We start from the raw sequence: 18,359 nt of genomic DNA on the forward strand, positions 1-18,359 counted from the left end.
CACTGTCAATTAAATAGCCCGCAGCACCGGAGTCAACAAGAGCCTGAGTGACTATGGAGGAGTCCATTCAGGAAAGGACAACCATGACAAAAGGTTTCTCCTTAAGCGGTTCCGGGGACGAGGATAAACCACCCAAGGTCTGCCCCCGACAGGACCTTAGGTGTGAGCGTTTCCCAGCCGTGTAGGATAAGACTTCAAAAGGTGGCCCTGTAACCCACAATAGAGGCAGAGCCCCTCCCTCCTCCTAAAGGCCCTCTCCGCCGTGGAGAGACGCGTGAATCCCAACTGCATTGGCTCAGCAGTACCTGCAGTACCTGGTGACTCGGGACCAGGAGGCATGAGAGGAGAGGGAGGCATGGGTGGGAACGAACACGTAGGAGACAACGGAACAGGAGGCTTCCACAAGCGCTCCTTGAAAGAGGGCCTCTCTCTGAGTCTGATGTCAATTAGGATCAATAAAGACACCGATGCCTCGAGATCCTATGGTAAATCGCTTTCAGCAACTTCGTCTTTAATCGCATCAGAGAGCCCATGAAAGAAGGCGGCAACAAGGGCTTCATTGTTCCAACCTACCTCTGCGGCAAGCGTACGGAACTCAATAGCATACTGAGCAACAGATCTTGTACCTTGCTGAATGGACATGAGTCGTTTAGCAGCAGAGGAGGAGCGAGCCGGAACATCAAATACCCTTCGAAAGGAGGCCACAAATTCAGGGTAATTTGAAATCACAGGTTTATTAGTCTCCCACAAGGGATTAGCCCAGGCAAGAGCTGTGTCAGAGAGTAACGAGATGAGAAATCCCACCTTAGCTCTGTGAGAAGGAAACGCCTGAGGTAACATCTCAAAGTAAATGCCTACCTGGTTCAAAAACCCTCTGCACTGAATAGGATCGCCTCCATATCGCTGAGGTAGAGGTGCAGAACCGGACATGCTCCTGGTAGGCATAGGTGCAGCAGCGGAAACAGGAGCAGCCATAACTTGCGGGACACTTTGGTCCAAATGTGCAGTGCGAGTCAGCAGGGTTTGCAGGGCTAGTGCAAATTAATCCAAGCGGTGATCCTGTTCATCCATCCTGGAAATGATGGCAGGTAAAGGTGGATTATTAGCACCATCAGGATTCATGGCCTTTGCGTCAGGGTGCCAGGAATCAGACTGAGACGAGAAGTGCAAAAATAGTCACACCTTTATTCATAGCAAAAAATAATAAAAAGTCCACAAGTCAAATAACAAGCCAGGAGACAAAACCAGAGCTGGTAGTCAGACGAGCTGAGTCAGGAGCCAAAGCGAATAGTCAGACGAGCCGGAATCAAGAACAAGGAAAACAGCAGAGTCAGGAACAAGCCAGGGATCAGGAACCAGGAAGGATGTCAGGCAGCCAGGTAATACACAGGAACTCTCACAAACAGGTCTGAGACAACGCAAAAACAAAGCATACTGAACAGAGGCCCTTTAAATAATAATTGATGACATCACAATTCTGAGACTGCATCCTGTCTCACATGGATGATGCACACCAGTCTGGCCATAAAAGGAAGTGTAGGAAATGAGCAGCATCCCCCACAATGCACCATAGTCAGGAAGAGAGGTGAGTAAAATGGCTGCCAGCAGCACATGGCAAACAACAGGGAAAAAACCCTGACAGTATATATATATATATATGTGTGTGTGTGTGTGTGTGTGTGTTTGTATTATGATAGAAATTAGATGATGGAGCTGATGGTATAGGAGAAGATGAGTGACCCCTTAGGGGATGTAAAGCGCTTAGAAAATATAATATAAAATGATTAACAAAATGGTTGAAAACAACATTGACATTCATTATTTATTGTGTTTGCTTTTGCTACCCTGCTTCGTGTTACATTTTACTTGCCCCATGATTCCTAGATTACGAGTTTTGCGCTATAGAGGGTGTGCGAAACGAACGCAACAAAAGTTGCATTTTTTCACCCGCCATAGCGCTGCCATTACAAGTTTCTGAAAAGCCTCCTTGTGCGTGCGATATGGTGGCGATAAGCTCCATAAAGCACAAAATCCAAGGGCTGAGAATACGTGCTCATGCACGCTTTCCCCATAGACATCAATGGGGAGAGAGTGTTAGAAAAGAAACTAACACCTGAAGGACGGAATGAAAAGCTCTGTAACGCAACCCCATTGATGTCTATAGGGAAAAAAAATTATGTTTAAACACCCTAACATAAACCCCAAGTCTAAACACCCCTAATCTGCCGCCCCAGACATCGCTGATACCTAAATAAAGTTATTAACCCCTAATCTGCCACTCCTGACATTGCCGACACCAAAATAAAGTTATTAACCCCTAATCAGCCGATCCCGACATCTCCGCCATTAATAAAAATTATTAACCCCTATTCCACTGCTACCCGACAACACCGACACTATAATAAATATATTAACCCATAAACCGCCAGCCCCCACATCGCAAAAAATTAAATTAAACTATTAACCCCTAAACCTAACAACCCCCTAACTTTATATTAAAATTACAATATCCCTATCTTAAAATAAATAAAAACTTACCTGTGAAATTAGAAAAACCTAAGTTTAAACTAACAATTAACCTAACATAACTATTATACTGAACTATTATACTAAACTATTATACTAAACTATACTAAACTATTATACTAAAACTAAAATAAACTACCAATGAAAAAAAACTAAATTACACATTAAAAAAACCTAAAACTACTAAAAAAAAAAATACAAAGACACCCCAACAGTAAAACTCACCACCCAACCAACCCCCCAAAATAAAAAAACTTAACTCTTAACCTAAGCTACCCTTTGCCCTGAAAAGGGCATTTGTATGGACATTGCCCTTAAAAGGGCATTCAGCTCTTTTACATAAAGCCCAAAACCCTGATCTAAAAAAAAAAAAAAAACACCCACATTTTAAAAAAAAAAAAACCCTAACACTTACCCCCGGATGGATGAGAGCTACTGAAATTCTATTGGCTGATTTGAATAGCCAATAGAATTTCATTATCTCTCATCCTATTGGCTGATTTGAATTTCAAGAATCAAATCAGCCAATAGGAATGCAAGGGATGCCATTTTGAAAAGGCTCCCTTGCATTGAAGGTCCGGTGTACGGTAGTGACCTATGAAGAGGACGCTACGGCCCGGATGTCTTCAAGGATGGATCCGCTCCGCACCACCGGGATGAAAATAGAAGACGCCGTCTGGATTAAGACTTCTCGCTGCCTGAATGAAGACTTCTCGTCGCCTGGATGAGGATGGATGTCTGGACTTCCGAAACTGTGAGTGGATATTCGGAGGTTAGTGTTAGGGTTTTTTTTTACTTTTTTGGGTTGTCTTTTTTTTTTAGATTAGGGTTTGGGCTTTTTTAAAAGAGCTGAATACCCTTTTCAGGTCAGGGCAATGTAAAAGAGCTGAATGCCCTTTAAAGGGCAATGACTATACAAATGCCCTTTTTAGGGCAATGGGTAGCTTAGGTTTTTGTTAGAGTTAGGTTTTTGTTAGAGTTAGGTTTTTTTATTTTGGGGGGTTGGTTGGGTGATGGGTTTCACTGTTGGGGGGTCTTTGTAATTTTTTTCAGGTAAAAGAGCTGATTTCTTTAGGGCAATGCCCTACAAAAGGCCCCTTTAAAGGAACAGTCTACACCAGAATTGTTATTGTTTTAAAAGATAGATAATCCCTTTATTACCCATTCCCCAGTTTTGCATAACCAACACAGTTATATTTATATACTTTTTACCTCTGTGATAATCTTGTATCTAAGCTTCTGCAAACTGCCCCTTTATTTCAGTTCTTTTGACAGACTTGCAGTTTAGCCAATCAGTGCTGGCTCCCAGATAACTTCACGTGCATGAGCACAGTGTTATCTATATGAAACACATGAACTAACACCCCCTAGTGGTGAAAAATTGTTAAAATGCATTCTGAAAAGAGGTGGCATTCAAGGTCTAAGAAATTAGCATATGAACCTCCTAGGTTAAGCTTTCAACTAAGAATACCAAGAGAACAAAGCAAAATTGGTGATAACAGTAAATTGGAAAATTGTTTAAAATTACATGCCCTATCTGAATCATGAAAGTTTATTTTGGACTAGACTGTCCCTTTAAGGGCTATTGGCAGTTTATTGCAGACTAGGGTTTTTTTTATTTTGGGAGGGCTTTTTTTATTTTAATAGGGCTATTAGATTAGGTGTAATTGTTTTTATTTTTGATCATTTCGTTTGTTATTTTTCGTAATTTAGTGTTTGCTATTTTTCGTAATTTAGTATTTTTTATTTTTTGTAATTTTAGACAAATTTGTTTTAGTAGTGGTTTTTTTAATGTGTAATTTAGTTTTTTTAATTGGTAGTTATTTTAATTTTAGTATACTAGTTTAGTATAATAGTTGTTAGGTTCATTTATAGTTTAAACTTAGTTTTTTTTTAATTTCACAGGTAAGTTTTTATTTATTTTAAGATAGGGATATTGTCATTTTAATTTAAAGGTAGGGGGTTGTTAGGTTTAGGGGTTAATAGTTTAATTTATTAGTGGCGATGTGGGGGCTGGCAGTTTAGGGGTTAATAGGTTTATTTAGTAGTGGCAATGTGGGTGGCTGGCAGTTTAGGGGTTAATAGGTTTAGGTAATGGCGGCGGTGTTGGGGAGCTGCGGAATAGGGGTTAACTTTATTATAGTAGCAGGGATGTGGGCGGGCGGCAGATTAGGGGTTAATAAGTTTTAATAAGTTTTAAAAAGTGTTTGCAATGTTTAACATTTCAGTAACCGGTGTAAGAATAAATGCTGAATCTGTGTAGCCCTGCAGTCGTTTTTTCTCTCTCTTTATTATCATTTAATTTATGGTCACCCTATATTCATTCATATTCTCTCAGTAATACACTGTACATCAAACATGTTAATACATTATTTTAATTTGCCTTTATATAATTATTGCTTTAGCCCACACTACAATAAAAGTAACATGAAACAATTACTTAGTCTCTCTGCCTCAGGCATTTCTAGTCTTGAATGTTATATTTCTCCAGCAACAGAAACAACCCGCAGATCTCATTGATTGTTCCTTTGCAGGCTTTGGCTGGTTACGTAGCACTGCTCTGCATAGCAGAGTCTGAGATAAACACAAACCGTTTGGCAGTCAGCAGCATAGGAGCCAGGGGGAAGACTCGATTGTATCTATGTGCGTCTAAAAACAGAGCTTGCCTAATAAAGCTATGGGACTTGTGCACTCTCTCTTGGCCTCCCCTGCACTATAAATACCCTCGCTGCAGAACATACAGGCTTTGCTTGTCGCAGCTTTGGATCCTGCACATAATCCTGTCACACACAGGGAACTAAGTTCTCCCCAAAACACAAGGAACTCAGTCGTACACAAAGATGCCCAGAGTGGATGCTGATTTGAAACTTGACTTTAAAGATGTCCTTTTTCGACCCAAGAGGAGCAGCCTTAAAAGCAGGGCAGAGGTGAGATATACTTAATGCATCCCTCAGCAAATAATGTATTGCTTTCATAGGATTGCATGTTAAATATGTTTTACTTCACTTTATGTACTATTGAAACCTGCCTTTACCTGATACTTTATTGTACTGGGAAACTGTCTTGCCAGCAACAGCTGTATAAAATAAGGTGCAGATACATTTTACATAGAGTTATAAAGGACAAAACGTGCAGGAATAAATGTTTACACAGTTGCACCTTGTGATGGATAAGTCAGAACAAACCCCTGACTTGTGATCAGTGAAGCAGATCAAGTTTCAGTGAATGTGAGGATACGTGAGGAGGCAGCTGGCACTTGCACATAACATTTGTCTATGCAGAAAACTGCAAAATGATGCAGCGTTTTACAGGATGGTGCATATCATAACCTGGCCTGCCCTTTTCATCATCACAGATCATATTTACAGTGAAACGTGCACTGTAACTAAATGCAGCTGATCTCTACTGGGGGATTTCTGCTACCGACTTTCCTCTCTTACATGTGGAAATTTCCAATAACTATTATGCATGTGCCCATTAAATCACTCACAAGCAGGGGGTATTAGGAGGCTGAGCAGAACAATGTTGGAAAACGTCAGTTGTTTAACCTTGCACAGCCTGTGTTTCACCTTGTAAACTGGAGTCGTATTGTAAGACGAGAACAGCCCTCTGCTCTAGCTCAAGGTGGATTAGACAGGGAAGGGTTGCTTGAAACCCAAGCCTGACAAATTAGCAAATACAATGCAGGAATGACGGTCACACCAAGCAAATAAAACACAATATCAAGCTTAGCACCATTGTGTTTTTCTTTACTGACTGGAGACTATTCGGCCAATATTGACTAAATAATTTGGGAAATAGTAGAAAATAAGACAATGAAAAGCATAGATATTGATAGATTATAAATTAGATGAATGATATATATAAATATATATATATTCAGATTGTAAAGGGATAAAGTGCACAACATCTAAACATTTATACATGTGTTGAAACTGGGACGAGATGCATGTGTGTGCACAAATGAAATCTGTTGTATTGCTGATTATCATATATCAGGGGAGGACTGGTGACTTTTGGCCCAGGGACAAGCATTATAGAAGCACATGCATATCAACCCACTCCTTTTAAAATGCTATAGCTGATTTAAAACAAAGCTGGGGATCATTGGCTATCATGTGATTATATATGTATTTGCTTAGGTACATTTGCTGACAAACAGATATAAATGGCAACTGCCATGCTGCCCCTGGCTCAGTCCACCCCTGCATCAGATGATAGTGACATTTCCTAACTTATTCATAAAAAAAAACACATTAAAGGGACATGAAATCCACATTTTTTCTTTCAAGGTTTAGAAAGAGATTGCAATTTTAAACATCTTTCTAATTTACTTATATTATCTAATTAGTTTTATTCTCTTGATATTCTTTGCTGAAAAGCATATCTAGATATGCTCAGTAGCTGCCGATTGGTTGCTGCACATAGAAGCCTCGTGTGATTGGCTCACCATGTACATTGCTTTTTCTTCAACTAAGGATATAAAAATGAAGCAAAATAAATAATAGAAGTAAATTGTAATGTTGTTTAAATTTCTATTCTCTATCTGAATCATAAAAAAAAGATTTTGGGTTTAGTGGCCCTTTAAATAGTCTGTTTGAGGACAGAGTCCCTGTGAAGTTTTATTGACATAGGATTACATATGAATTAGACAGATTCTCATTTTCCACTGGAAATGTCTTTATGACTCTGGACCATTCCTCTGCAATTGCAGCCACAGCTAACAAATTAAACTTAATAGTATTTCTTTTATAATAAATACATAATATCCAGCTGTCCCTGATTTGGAGAAACCATAGTAATATTTTTTTTTATCCATCATACCCTATAAATTTGTAATGATTATATACTTATAATAATAAAAACTCTCAGATTACAATAATAAACCATCTTCTTCTTGTTAGAGCAGGGGATGTGTTTGGGGAATTAGACAAATGGTAACATGGTAAGTGTGCATTTATGAATTAAATTAGAATATCCAAAATGGAATTTTAGTATATTGAGTTCAGTAGTAAATAATGATGTAATTGTATGGCCATTTGAAATGCTGATATATATTGGAAAGAAAAAATGCATGGTATTAATCTCAAGCACATAAAGCTAAGGTGGATTCCAAGAAGCAACTAATGTATTGTAGGTTTATTTATTTATTTATATATATATATATATATATATATATATATATATATATATATATATATATATATATATATATATATATATATATACATACACACACACACAGCAAACCAATAATGGAAGCATTCAATTTAAATGGACAATCTTCAATAGTTTTTTTTTATATAAGATAGATAATGCCTTTATTACCCATTCCCAAGTTTTGCATAACCAAAATAGTTATATTAATATACTTTTATCTCTGTGATTACTTAGTATCTAAGCATCTTCTGACAGCCCCCTGATCACATGACTTTTTATTTATTATCTATTGACTTGCATTTTAGCCAATTAGTGCAGTGTTGGGCTGACTCTTAAATAACTCCACAGACGTGAGCACAATGTTATCTATATGGCCCACATGAACTAGCAATCTCCTGTTGTGAAAAGATAATAAAAAAGCATGTGATAAGAGGCTGTCTTTAGTGTCTTAGAAACAGGCAGAAAGAGGTTTAAATGTTATAAAGTATATTAATATAACAATGTTGGTTATGCAAAACTGGGGAATGGGTAGTAAAGGCATTATCTATCTTTTTAAACAAAAATTGTTTTAGTGTTGACTGTCCCTTTAATGAAAAAAGCTGACTGTGATCACATAACATAGATTGTGATTAAACATAATGGCCCAGATTACAAGTGGTGCCTTAATGAGAGTGCAGGTCGTGATAAGCAGCATCACTGGACCGCATTAACATTAGTGCACAATTTAATATTACAAGTGCATAGTAAATCCCATTTATGAGAGATGGATTAGCATGACGGCTCTAGCGCAACCTATACTTTCAATGGATAGCATAACTGTGCTGGTATTACAAGTTGAAAGGTATAGTTTGCGCTCTAGCCAAGCCGAATTTGCACTGGAATATTTAGCTCACCTTGAGACCTGAAGTAAAGTGTAAGGGTAAAAAAATGTTTTTAACAAAATACATCCAAAACACATTAAAATAAAGTTTTACTCATACATACTCATTTTAATAAAACATATATAATTTTAATATTAATAAAAAATGTTGAATGGGATATGGTATATGGTATGGTATTTGGTGTGTAGTAAATATGTGTATGTGTGTGTATGTATATATGTCTATATATGTGTATTCTCATGTGTTTATATATGTAACTATGTATTTGCAGGCATACAACATATATACACATATATAGACATATAAACACATATATAGACATATATACACATATATAGACATATAAACACATATATAGACATATATACACTTATATAGACATATAAACACATATATAGACATATATACACATATATAGACATATAAACACATATATAGACATATATACACTTATATAGACATATAAACACATATATAGACATATATACAAATATATAGACATATATACACATATATAGACATATATACACATATATAGACATTTATACACATATATAGACATATAAACACATATATAGACATTTATACACATATATAGACATATAAACACATATATAGACATATATACACTTATATAGACATATAAACACATATATAGACATATATACACATATATAGACATATATACACATATATAGACATATATACACATATATAGACATTTATACACATATATAGACATATAAACACATATATAGACATATAAACACATGTATAGACATTTATACACATATATAGACATATAAACACATATATAGACATATAAACACATATATAGACATATATACACATATATAGACATATAAACACATATATAGACATATAAACACATATATATATACATATATACACATATATAGACATATAAACACATATATAGACATATATACACTTATATAGACATAAACACATATATAGACATATATACACATATATAGACATATATACACATATATAGACATTTCTACACATATATAGACATATAAACACATATATAGACATATATACACATATATAGACATATAAACACATATATAGACATTTATACACATATATAGACATATAAACACATATAGACATATAAACACATATATAGACATATATACACATATATAGACATTTATACACATATATAGAAATATAAACACATATATAGACATTTATAAACATATATAGACATATAAACACATATATAGACATATAAACACATATATAGACATATATACACATATATAGACATATAAACACATATATAGACATATATACACATATATAGACATATATACACATATATAGACATGTATACACATATATAGACATATAAACACATACATGTACACTTTCAAGCTCTTTCCAGTCAAATACTATGAACATGCAAAATCCTTTTTAATACATTTTAATATGTCCCTTTTAAAGTAACCTCTTGCTGCTGCAGTATGATAAGGCACCTAGTACATGGTATTATAGTGGTGTTTCTAATAGGCAGCCGATCTTTCCTGGAAATGAGCGTAATACGTTTGTAGAACCAGTAATTTAATGAAAGGTAAATCAAGGTAACATTCCCAAGGCTCTTATTGATTTCTGCAGATGAATTCTAGCTGAGTGGTTTGTGGTGTAGCTGCAAGCTGCTTAATGGACAGTAAAACACGACTGCATTGCAGGCTGGGGCTTCTCACAAGCACATTAATGGGATGGGTCTGTGTGATGACTGCAGTTGGCTTTTTCCTATGGCAAACTCTTATTTCCTGAAGCTAATGAAACAAACGTACGCACTGTCTCTATTTTATTTGCATAGAAGCTCATCATGTTCTGCAAAGGCAAAAAGCTATGATTATGATTCAGATTTTATTATGAATCAACCTGAAGAGGACTCTGGATTTTATCAGGGAAGATTGATGCCCTGAAAAAAAAGGATATTTACTGCTTGTAACAAACACTTGTTAAAGTGATTCTAAAACACCACTCACTGAAATCTGCTATCTCTTTGCCCACTAAAATGTATAACTGTTCATTCTAAGACATTTGTTAAAGGGGCAGTAAAGTCAAAATGTAACTTTCATGATACAGACAGAACATGCAATTTTAACCAACTTTTCAATTTGCTTCTATTATTATATTTGCTTTGTTTTTTATGTATCCTTTGTTAAAGAGTAAATCTGTGTAGGGTGATAGGAGCTGAGGAGTGTGCAGGTGTCTTTAGCAGTCTATGGCAGCAGTTTTTGCAACTATGTATAACATTGCTATAAACTTTGTTTCAAACTTTGCTACCAGATGGCTAGAGACGTGTGCACACTCCTAAGCTTAGACACCTAGGAATATTCTTTAATATAGGATACCAAGAGAACTAAGAAAAATTGATAACAGAGGTAAACCAGAAAGTTGTTTAAAATGTATTGCTCTATCCAGTCCATTTAAGTTCAATTTTGACTTTACTGTCCCTTAAGAGGTTTAAAAATGCTCTGGGTTCTGGGACTTTTATACAATGGGCTAAATAAGGTGCACAGATACAGCATGTCCAAATGATCTCACAGTGAATAATTATTATCACATAATAAACATATTGTAACATCTTAAGGCTACTTCATCTCAGCATTGGTAATACAATATTAATGGTCTGGGGAACAAGATATTTCACTAGTTCAATTATCTGGACAATTTGAGCCTTAAAGGGACACTGAACCCAAATTTTTACTTTCGTGATTCAGCTAGAGCATGACATTTTTTAATTTTATTTTATTTTATTCCAGTTCAGAATTACAGCGTATTTCATAACAATAAGTAAACTTTCAACGATATTTCCTATGTAAAAACAAAAAAAAACATTGCAATATAACAATTAAATAACAAGGCAATTACCATTAACAAATTTTGCTGTATCGTATTTTTTCCATTTTTTATAGTCTATACCCTATATGGTCCCCGACCATAGACCACAATAGACAACAACCTAAAAAGAAAAAAAAAAAATAGGGGAGGGAAAAAAGTAAGAGAAAAAAAAAAAAAAAGGGGGATTAAAGGAATATCCCCTCTCCCACCCCTCAATCTCTGCCCATTTTGCATCACCATATACCAAGTTCAATTAATTCTGAATTTCTAAAAGGGAAGATCATATAATCAATTTCACTGGGTGTCATATCCTTAATAAAGAGGGACCATTTTATGAACAATTCCCTAATTTCTTGTTCATTATCTGGATTGGTATCTATTTGTTCAAGAATATACTGTTTCTTTAAATAATTTTTAATTTCAGTTATACTAGGAATGGATCTTAGTTTCCATTTTCTGAAAATAAGGTACCTTCCAGCTAATATTGTCATATTGATAATTTTTTTATTATTGCCTAGATTATCCCCTGTATGAAATAAAAAAAACTATAGTTCTAAATAAAAAAATCACTGAAGTGGGGCTTACTATCTTATTTAACCAGTATTGTAGTTTCAGCCAGAAGTTCCTAATTTTTGGACAAGCCCATAACATGTGTCGAAGATCTGCTGCCGGAAGGGAACATTTTGGACAACAAGCAAAACTAAAATTCTTATATTTAGAGCCCTTCTTTGGAGTGAAATATGACATATATAATAATTTAAGATGGGATTCCCTCCATGTAGAGGAGAGAGTCACACGAGCAGCCTCTTGTATTGATTTATAGGGTATTCGGGGATCAAGTGTTTGATTGATCAAGATAGCCCATTTATTGTGGATTCTGTCTAAATTATTTAAGCCCTTCACTGATACCATAAATGTATATCCTGGGGTAACTGACATGTTACCAGTTTTAGCAATGGTCAGCCAATCGCCAACCTTTTTCAAGGACCAGTCCCATTTATAATCGTGAACAAGCTTTAAGGCATAATGTCGTGCCTGCAAATATGCGAAGAAATTCTTATGGGGTAAATTAAATTGTAATCTCAAGGAATCAAATGATTTAATACATCGTCTTTCAAAATCTAGAATCTGATATACATATTTAAGTCCTAATGCTTCCCATTCTGTATATTCTCTTGTTTGAAGTCCTGCTTGGAATTGTGGATTACCCAGAAATGGTATATATCTAGAAACATGATAATCCACCTCTAATAACTTGCAAGTTTCCAGGCAAGAATTGGATTATATATCGCCTTTAATTTCTTTATTTCAGGCGATATCCTGTTAGTCTCGCAATGTATAAGTGCCAGTGGATGAAAAGGGTGCAATATATTTTTCTCAAGCTCATTGTCTGTTACATAATTCTGGAAAAATATCCAATCTATAACTGTACATGATAAAAAAGCTTGATTATAAGACCGTATGTCTGGTAGTGCCAGACAACCAAACTTCACCGGAAGTGATAGCTTGAAAAGGGATATTCTGGGTTTTCTACTCTGCCAAATAAATAATCTGAGAATAGAGTTCAGGTGATCAAGATCTTTTTTCTTAATAAAGAGAGGAATATTTTGTAAGATATATAGAAGTTTGGGCAGAATCATCATTTTATAAGATGCAATCCATCCCGATAAAGAAAGAGGAAGACTTTGCCAATTTTTAAGTGTATTCTTAATTTTTTTTCAGTAAAGGCGTAATATTGAGAGAATACCAAGTATCTGGGGTAGACGAAATATTGAAACCTAGGTAGCAGAAGGAGGTCTGAGCTATGGAAAACGGTATGTTTGCCAGAGAATCTACTGCACGAGTAATCCAAAATAACTCAGATTTTGTATTATTAACTTTATACCCTGAGAAGGATCCAAACTGATGTATTATATAATTTCAAAAAAGTATTATATAATTTAACTTGGGTATATATTTTTTTGTATTGGACATATATATAAGGACGTCGTCCGCGTACAAAGCAATCTTTAACTCCTTTTTGCCTATCTTTATGCCATCAAGTTGTTGTCTTATTGAAATGGCAAGAGGTTCGATAGATATGTCAAACAACAACAGGGAGAGAGGGCATCCCTGCCTGGTACCTCGGTGTAACTTTATGTCCGGTGATAAATAACCATTAACTACTAATTTTGTGGAAGCATTTTGGTATAAATTAGTTATAAACCTAGCAAAATTTTTCCTAATACCATATTTATCTAGCGTAAACAAAAGGTGATCATGGTGTATTGAGTCAAAGGCTTTTTCTGCATCAACAGATATTACTACCTTGTCAGGGATGCCCTCTCCCACCGCCATCCTCTGGGTCTTTAAAGATTCAAAATAATCAATAACAAGGAAAAGTTCACGTATTTTAGCAGCTGAGCTTCTATTCTGTATGAAGCCTACTTGATCCGTGTTAATGATAGATGGCAAAATAACTTGTAACCTGTGTGCTAATATAGATGTCAAGATTTTGTAGTCTATGTTAAGCAATGCGATAGGTCTGTAGGATTCTTTTTTTGTTGGATCCTTTCCTGGTTTCAAGATTAAGGAAGTATGAGATGCTGTAAAATTAGCTGAAGGTTCTTTTCCCTCTATATATATATCGTTATATAGCGAAGTTAGATACAATGTGATAGAAGAATCTAATATTTGATAGAATTCATTGGGTAAAGCATCCGGTCCTGGTGCTTTATTGTGTGGGAGATTTTGGATTGCTTTCTTCACTTCTATCTCAGTTATAGGGAGATATAGATCTTGTAACGCCTCTGAATCTATTGGAGGGATAGAAATTTTACTCCAAAATTCCTCTCGATTTAAGACTACTGAAGTTTGAGAGGCGTAAAGATTGCTGTAATACTCATGAAATATTTGTAAAAGTTCTTCAGAGGTTTTTAAGATCTGACCTTCTATACTAATGGAATCTATTTTTAGGAGGTTTGCTAAAAGTTTCCCTGTCTTATTACCATGTCGATATAGTTTAGATTGAACCCTAGTGTCTTTTTGAGTTGTTTTATAAAGCAAGAAGGAATCTCTATTTTGTAAAGCTATATTATACTTAACCCAAGATTGAGGAGAATTTTCAATTAAGTGCAAATTATAAGCATTTGAGACTGCTCGTGCTAACTCCCCCTCTTTTTGTTTGATTATCTTAGATCTTTTCACACAGTAAGCTAAGATTTCTCCCCTTAATACTGCCTTTGCCGTTTCCCAAAATAACATTGGGCGCGAAATAAATTTGTGATTAAAATGGATATATTCTTTAAACTTGGTCTCCAATCAGTTTTTGAATTTAAGATCATTCACAAGAAAAGTAGGGAAGGAAAATCGTCTATAACCTATTGTTGCATCACCAACATTAAAGTCCAGACAGATAGGGGCATGATCTGACACAGCAATTGACAGTATCTGTGGGTGGACTTGTATTTTACATAACCTTTCATCAAGTAAAAATATGTCTATCCTTGAAAGCGATTTGTGCGCTTTTGAGAGGCAGGTATAATTACGAATATCGGGATTATGCAACCTCCACACATCCCTAACTTTCAAGTTAGTGAATAACCTAGAAAAAAGCCTTGACTCAAGTTTGTCCCTTTTCGTCTTTTTTAGGGCAGTATCTTTTCTGAGCCTGTCAAGCGGGCATTTGGGTGCCATGTTGAAGTCCCCTCCCATAACAAGATAACCCTCTACACATGTCATGAGCCTGATTTGTAAATTTTCCCAGAACGCCAAATCAAAGACATTTGGGCCGTATAAATTACAAAGTGTGTATAAAATATTGCTAATTTTAATTTTTACAATTATATATCTCCCTTCAGAATCAGGAACTACTTGAATTATTTCGTAGTTGACTTTTTTACCTATTAAAATAGCTACTCCCCCCTTTCTGTTAGTACCTGTGGAAAAGAGAACTTCTCCCACCCAAGAAGATTTAAGTTTGAGAATTTCTTCAGCTTTTAAATGGGTTTCTTGCAAAAATGCAAGTGAGGTATTAATTTTCTTTAGATATGCTAATATTGTTTTTCTTTTAATGGGGGATGTTAGGCCTCCAATATTCAATGATGTGAATTTAAGTCTATTAAGCATATGTATTATCTATACAAGGTTTATGAGTCCTGGGAGAAGGAAGGGGAGAGAGGAAAGAAGAGAGAGAAGGGATGGAAGGGAGAGAGGGGAGAGAAAGAAAAGAAAAAAAAAAATTTGGAGGGGAGAAAAAAGGGGAAGAGTACTTCAAGGAACTCGTACCATCTCGGCTCTCTGGTACCCAGTGTGACCAGAGCTTTCCCTTAAATTTACTTTTGTCACACATTAAATCATTTAGATTTCTGATAATAAATAAAAAAATTCTTAATCTGAAGGGAACTTCTCGGCATAAAACCTTCCTGCCTTTACAGCTGAATCAAAGACATATGTCTGATTATCTGAGTATATTTTAAGTCTAGCTGGGTGTAAAATAGTTGCTTGTGTTCCCTTTTGAATACATTTTGTGCATATTGGGGATATTTCCCTCCTTTTTGTGACTGTCTCTAATGCATAATCTTGAAACAGAAGAATTTTATTATCCCCTAGAAATATAGGTTGATACTTTCGGAATGCTTGCATAAATGTAACCTTGTCCTGGTAATTAAGAAATTTAGCAATAATTGGCCTAGGTTTTTTAGTAGGGGAGAAAGTACCTATTCTATGCACTCTTTCTATGGAAGTTTTAGGGACCTCTTCATTGATCTTTAAAAGCTGGGGAATTGTTAGTGTAAGTAATTTGAATAAGTCGGCATACTGTTTCTCTTCGGGGACCCCGATTATTCTTAAGTTATTTCTACGTGTACGGTTCTCGAGATCCTCAATTTTGTTCTGTAATTTAGATATAGTGTTAGCGGAGGTTTCAGACCTAATGTTATTCTCTATTATAGCGTCTTCAAGATCGGACACCCTTTGCTCTACCTCTGTGAGCCTGCTAGCAAATTGCTTCACTTCTAATGCTAGTTGCGCAATATCTACTTTGATCTCATTTTTCAGGATTTCAAATTTAGGCGTAAGGGCTTCAGTTATTTTAAAAATTAATGTTTGAGTATCCATAGGTTCTGTTAGTATCTGAGTGGTGGTGACAGGTAATTGTGCTTCAAAGGGGGGATCAAGGATGCTTTTATTTCGCCTATCTTTCTGCCTAGCCGCCATAGTGGTCGGTGGTGTTTTAGTGTGAGGATGTAGAAATTTATCCATATATTTATGGCCATACAATTTGTGATCGGTGAAGGGGTGACTTGATACAGTGAAAAAGGAGTGAAAAAGAATGAATTTTTGGATTAGTTACGGTTATTACCATATAGGAGTTAACCTCCGTGTATAACGTGATAAGAAAAGGTGACAGGTGAGGAAGTGAAGTGATCGTGAAATATCTTTAATCAGGTGAGGGAGGTGAGTTTAGTGGGGGTAGGCAGGGGAAGGAGAAATTTAATTCTGTTTTGACTTATATTCTAAGAACCCTACAGAGAAAAAAGCAATTTTAAGTTCAAATTCTAGGCGCAAGTGTTAAGAGAGTCAGATTATTATATTTAATGTAGGCGCACTAAGGTAGTGCAGGAGTTTTCAGAGTCATATTTATCAGGATATATCAAATGAATGGGATTGCTCAGTAAAAAATTATTAAATAGAAAGAGACTCCAGCTTGTTCTACTACTTAATATTTACTGTGTGATTGTGTGCTTCTAAATATACCCTATACACTTAAATCACAAGGGTGACTATTTGTATCCCTTTATGTTTGATATTTTATATTCTTGAGTTTATCTAAAGTACTTTAAAGAGGGAAAAAAATATGGGAAAAAAACGTAAGAAAAGTGCTTGTTTACAATAGTAACAAAATATGATATTTCCCAACAGCGTATAGATTAATTTAAAGTACAGTATGTTTTAAGAACAATAAATATCTGTAGACCACTTCTAAATATTAGCACTAATAATCTCTATTTGTTGCATGCCAATTTCAACAAAATAACATCAGAACATAAAAAATCGCACAGGAATTAATTAAATTGCATTTGCAGAAACAAACAAATAACAATGTATCAAAGCAGGCAAGAGCTCTTTGTTATTTTGTATAATTAAACCTTTAAACCAAATCCTAAAGTGCCAAATATATATGTGACCATGTCATAGTGTTGTAATGAGAGTAAGAGAACTTTGTTTTTTTTTCTTTTTTTAAAACGTTCAAGTAAAATAGTTCTTATTTCTCACTGTTCCTTCTATTACCTCAAGTTTTCTTGTTATCCAGAGTTAAAGTCCATTTCTGTGTTAGGAGTAATAAAAAGTCCGGATAGATCTTGTGATACTATAACGATATTCAACTAACTCAAGATAGAGTTCTGTCAAAATTTTGAATTTATGTGTCGCAATTTATCCTAAGTGATACCATATTAATGAAGAAAACATCGAAAAAAAATTGCTCATAGCTCAGGTGTATATCGGATAAGTAACTTTTTACTTTACCCACTGCCGACAGTCATGCCTAAGGGAACTAGCCCCCCCCCCCTCACGCAGCACCGGTGGGAGGGGGAGCGCGGGACAATCCGATAGAGTCGAGCGTCCTGAAGTGACTTGCCCAGGAAAGTAGGCCGAGCAGGCAATGCAACAAGGTGAGCCGCTTCCCTGGCTGACAGAGCAGCGCAATAAGGAGATGATCCGTGCCCCTCTCGCAGCACCGGTGGGAGGGGAACAACCGGATCAGTGGAAGGTTGCGCTATCAATGCTGTCACCTCTTCTCTTCACCAAGGCAGCCGCGTCTCTCTCGACAGTGAGCGATATCCAGGTAGATGAAGTCTAACTGGCAAGCACCTCTCCTTCAGGGCCACTTGACACGATACAGACCGTAAAACAATCTGTGTCAGG

General features: G+C 35.7%; 1 protein-coding gene across 1 annotated transcript in view; it reads left to right on the forward strand.

Annotated features, from left to right (window-relative positions):
* Positions 1-5,142: 5,142 nt before the first annotated feature.
* Positions 5,143-18,359, forward strand: part of GMPR (guanosine monophosphate reductase) — a 257,883-nt gene continuing 244,666 nt past the window's right edge. The window contains exon 1 of the mRNA XM_053714765.1: positions 5,143-5,453. Coding sequence (XP_053570740.1) covers positions 5,367-5,453 — 87 coding nt within the window. The 5' untranslated portion in view covers positions 5,143-5,366. The remainder of the gene's footprint in view (positions 5,454-18,359) is intronic.

Source organism: Bombina bombina, chromosome 5, assembly GCF_027579735.1.
Source record: "Bombina bombina isolate aBomBom1 chromosome 5, aBomBom1.pri, whole genome shotgun sequence".
In the NCBI taxonomy this organism is placed as follows: Eukaryota; Metazoa; Chordata; class Amphibia; order Anura; family Bombinatoridae; genus Bombina; species Bombina bombina.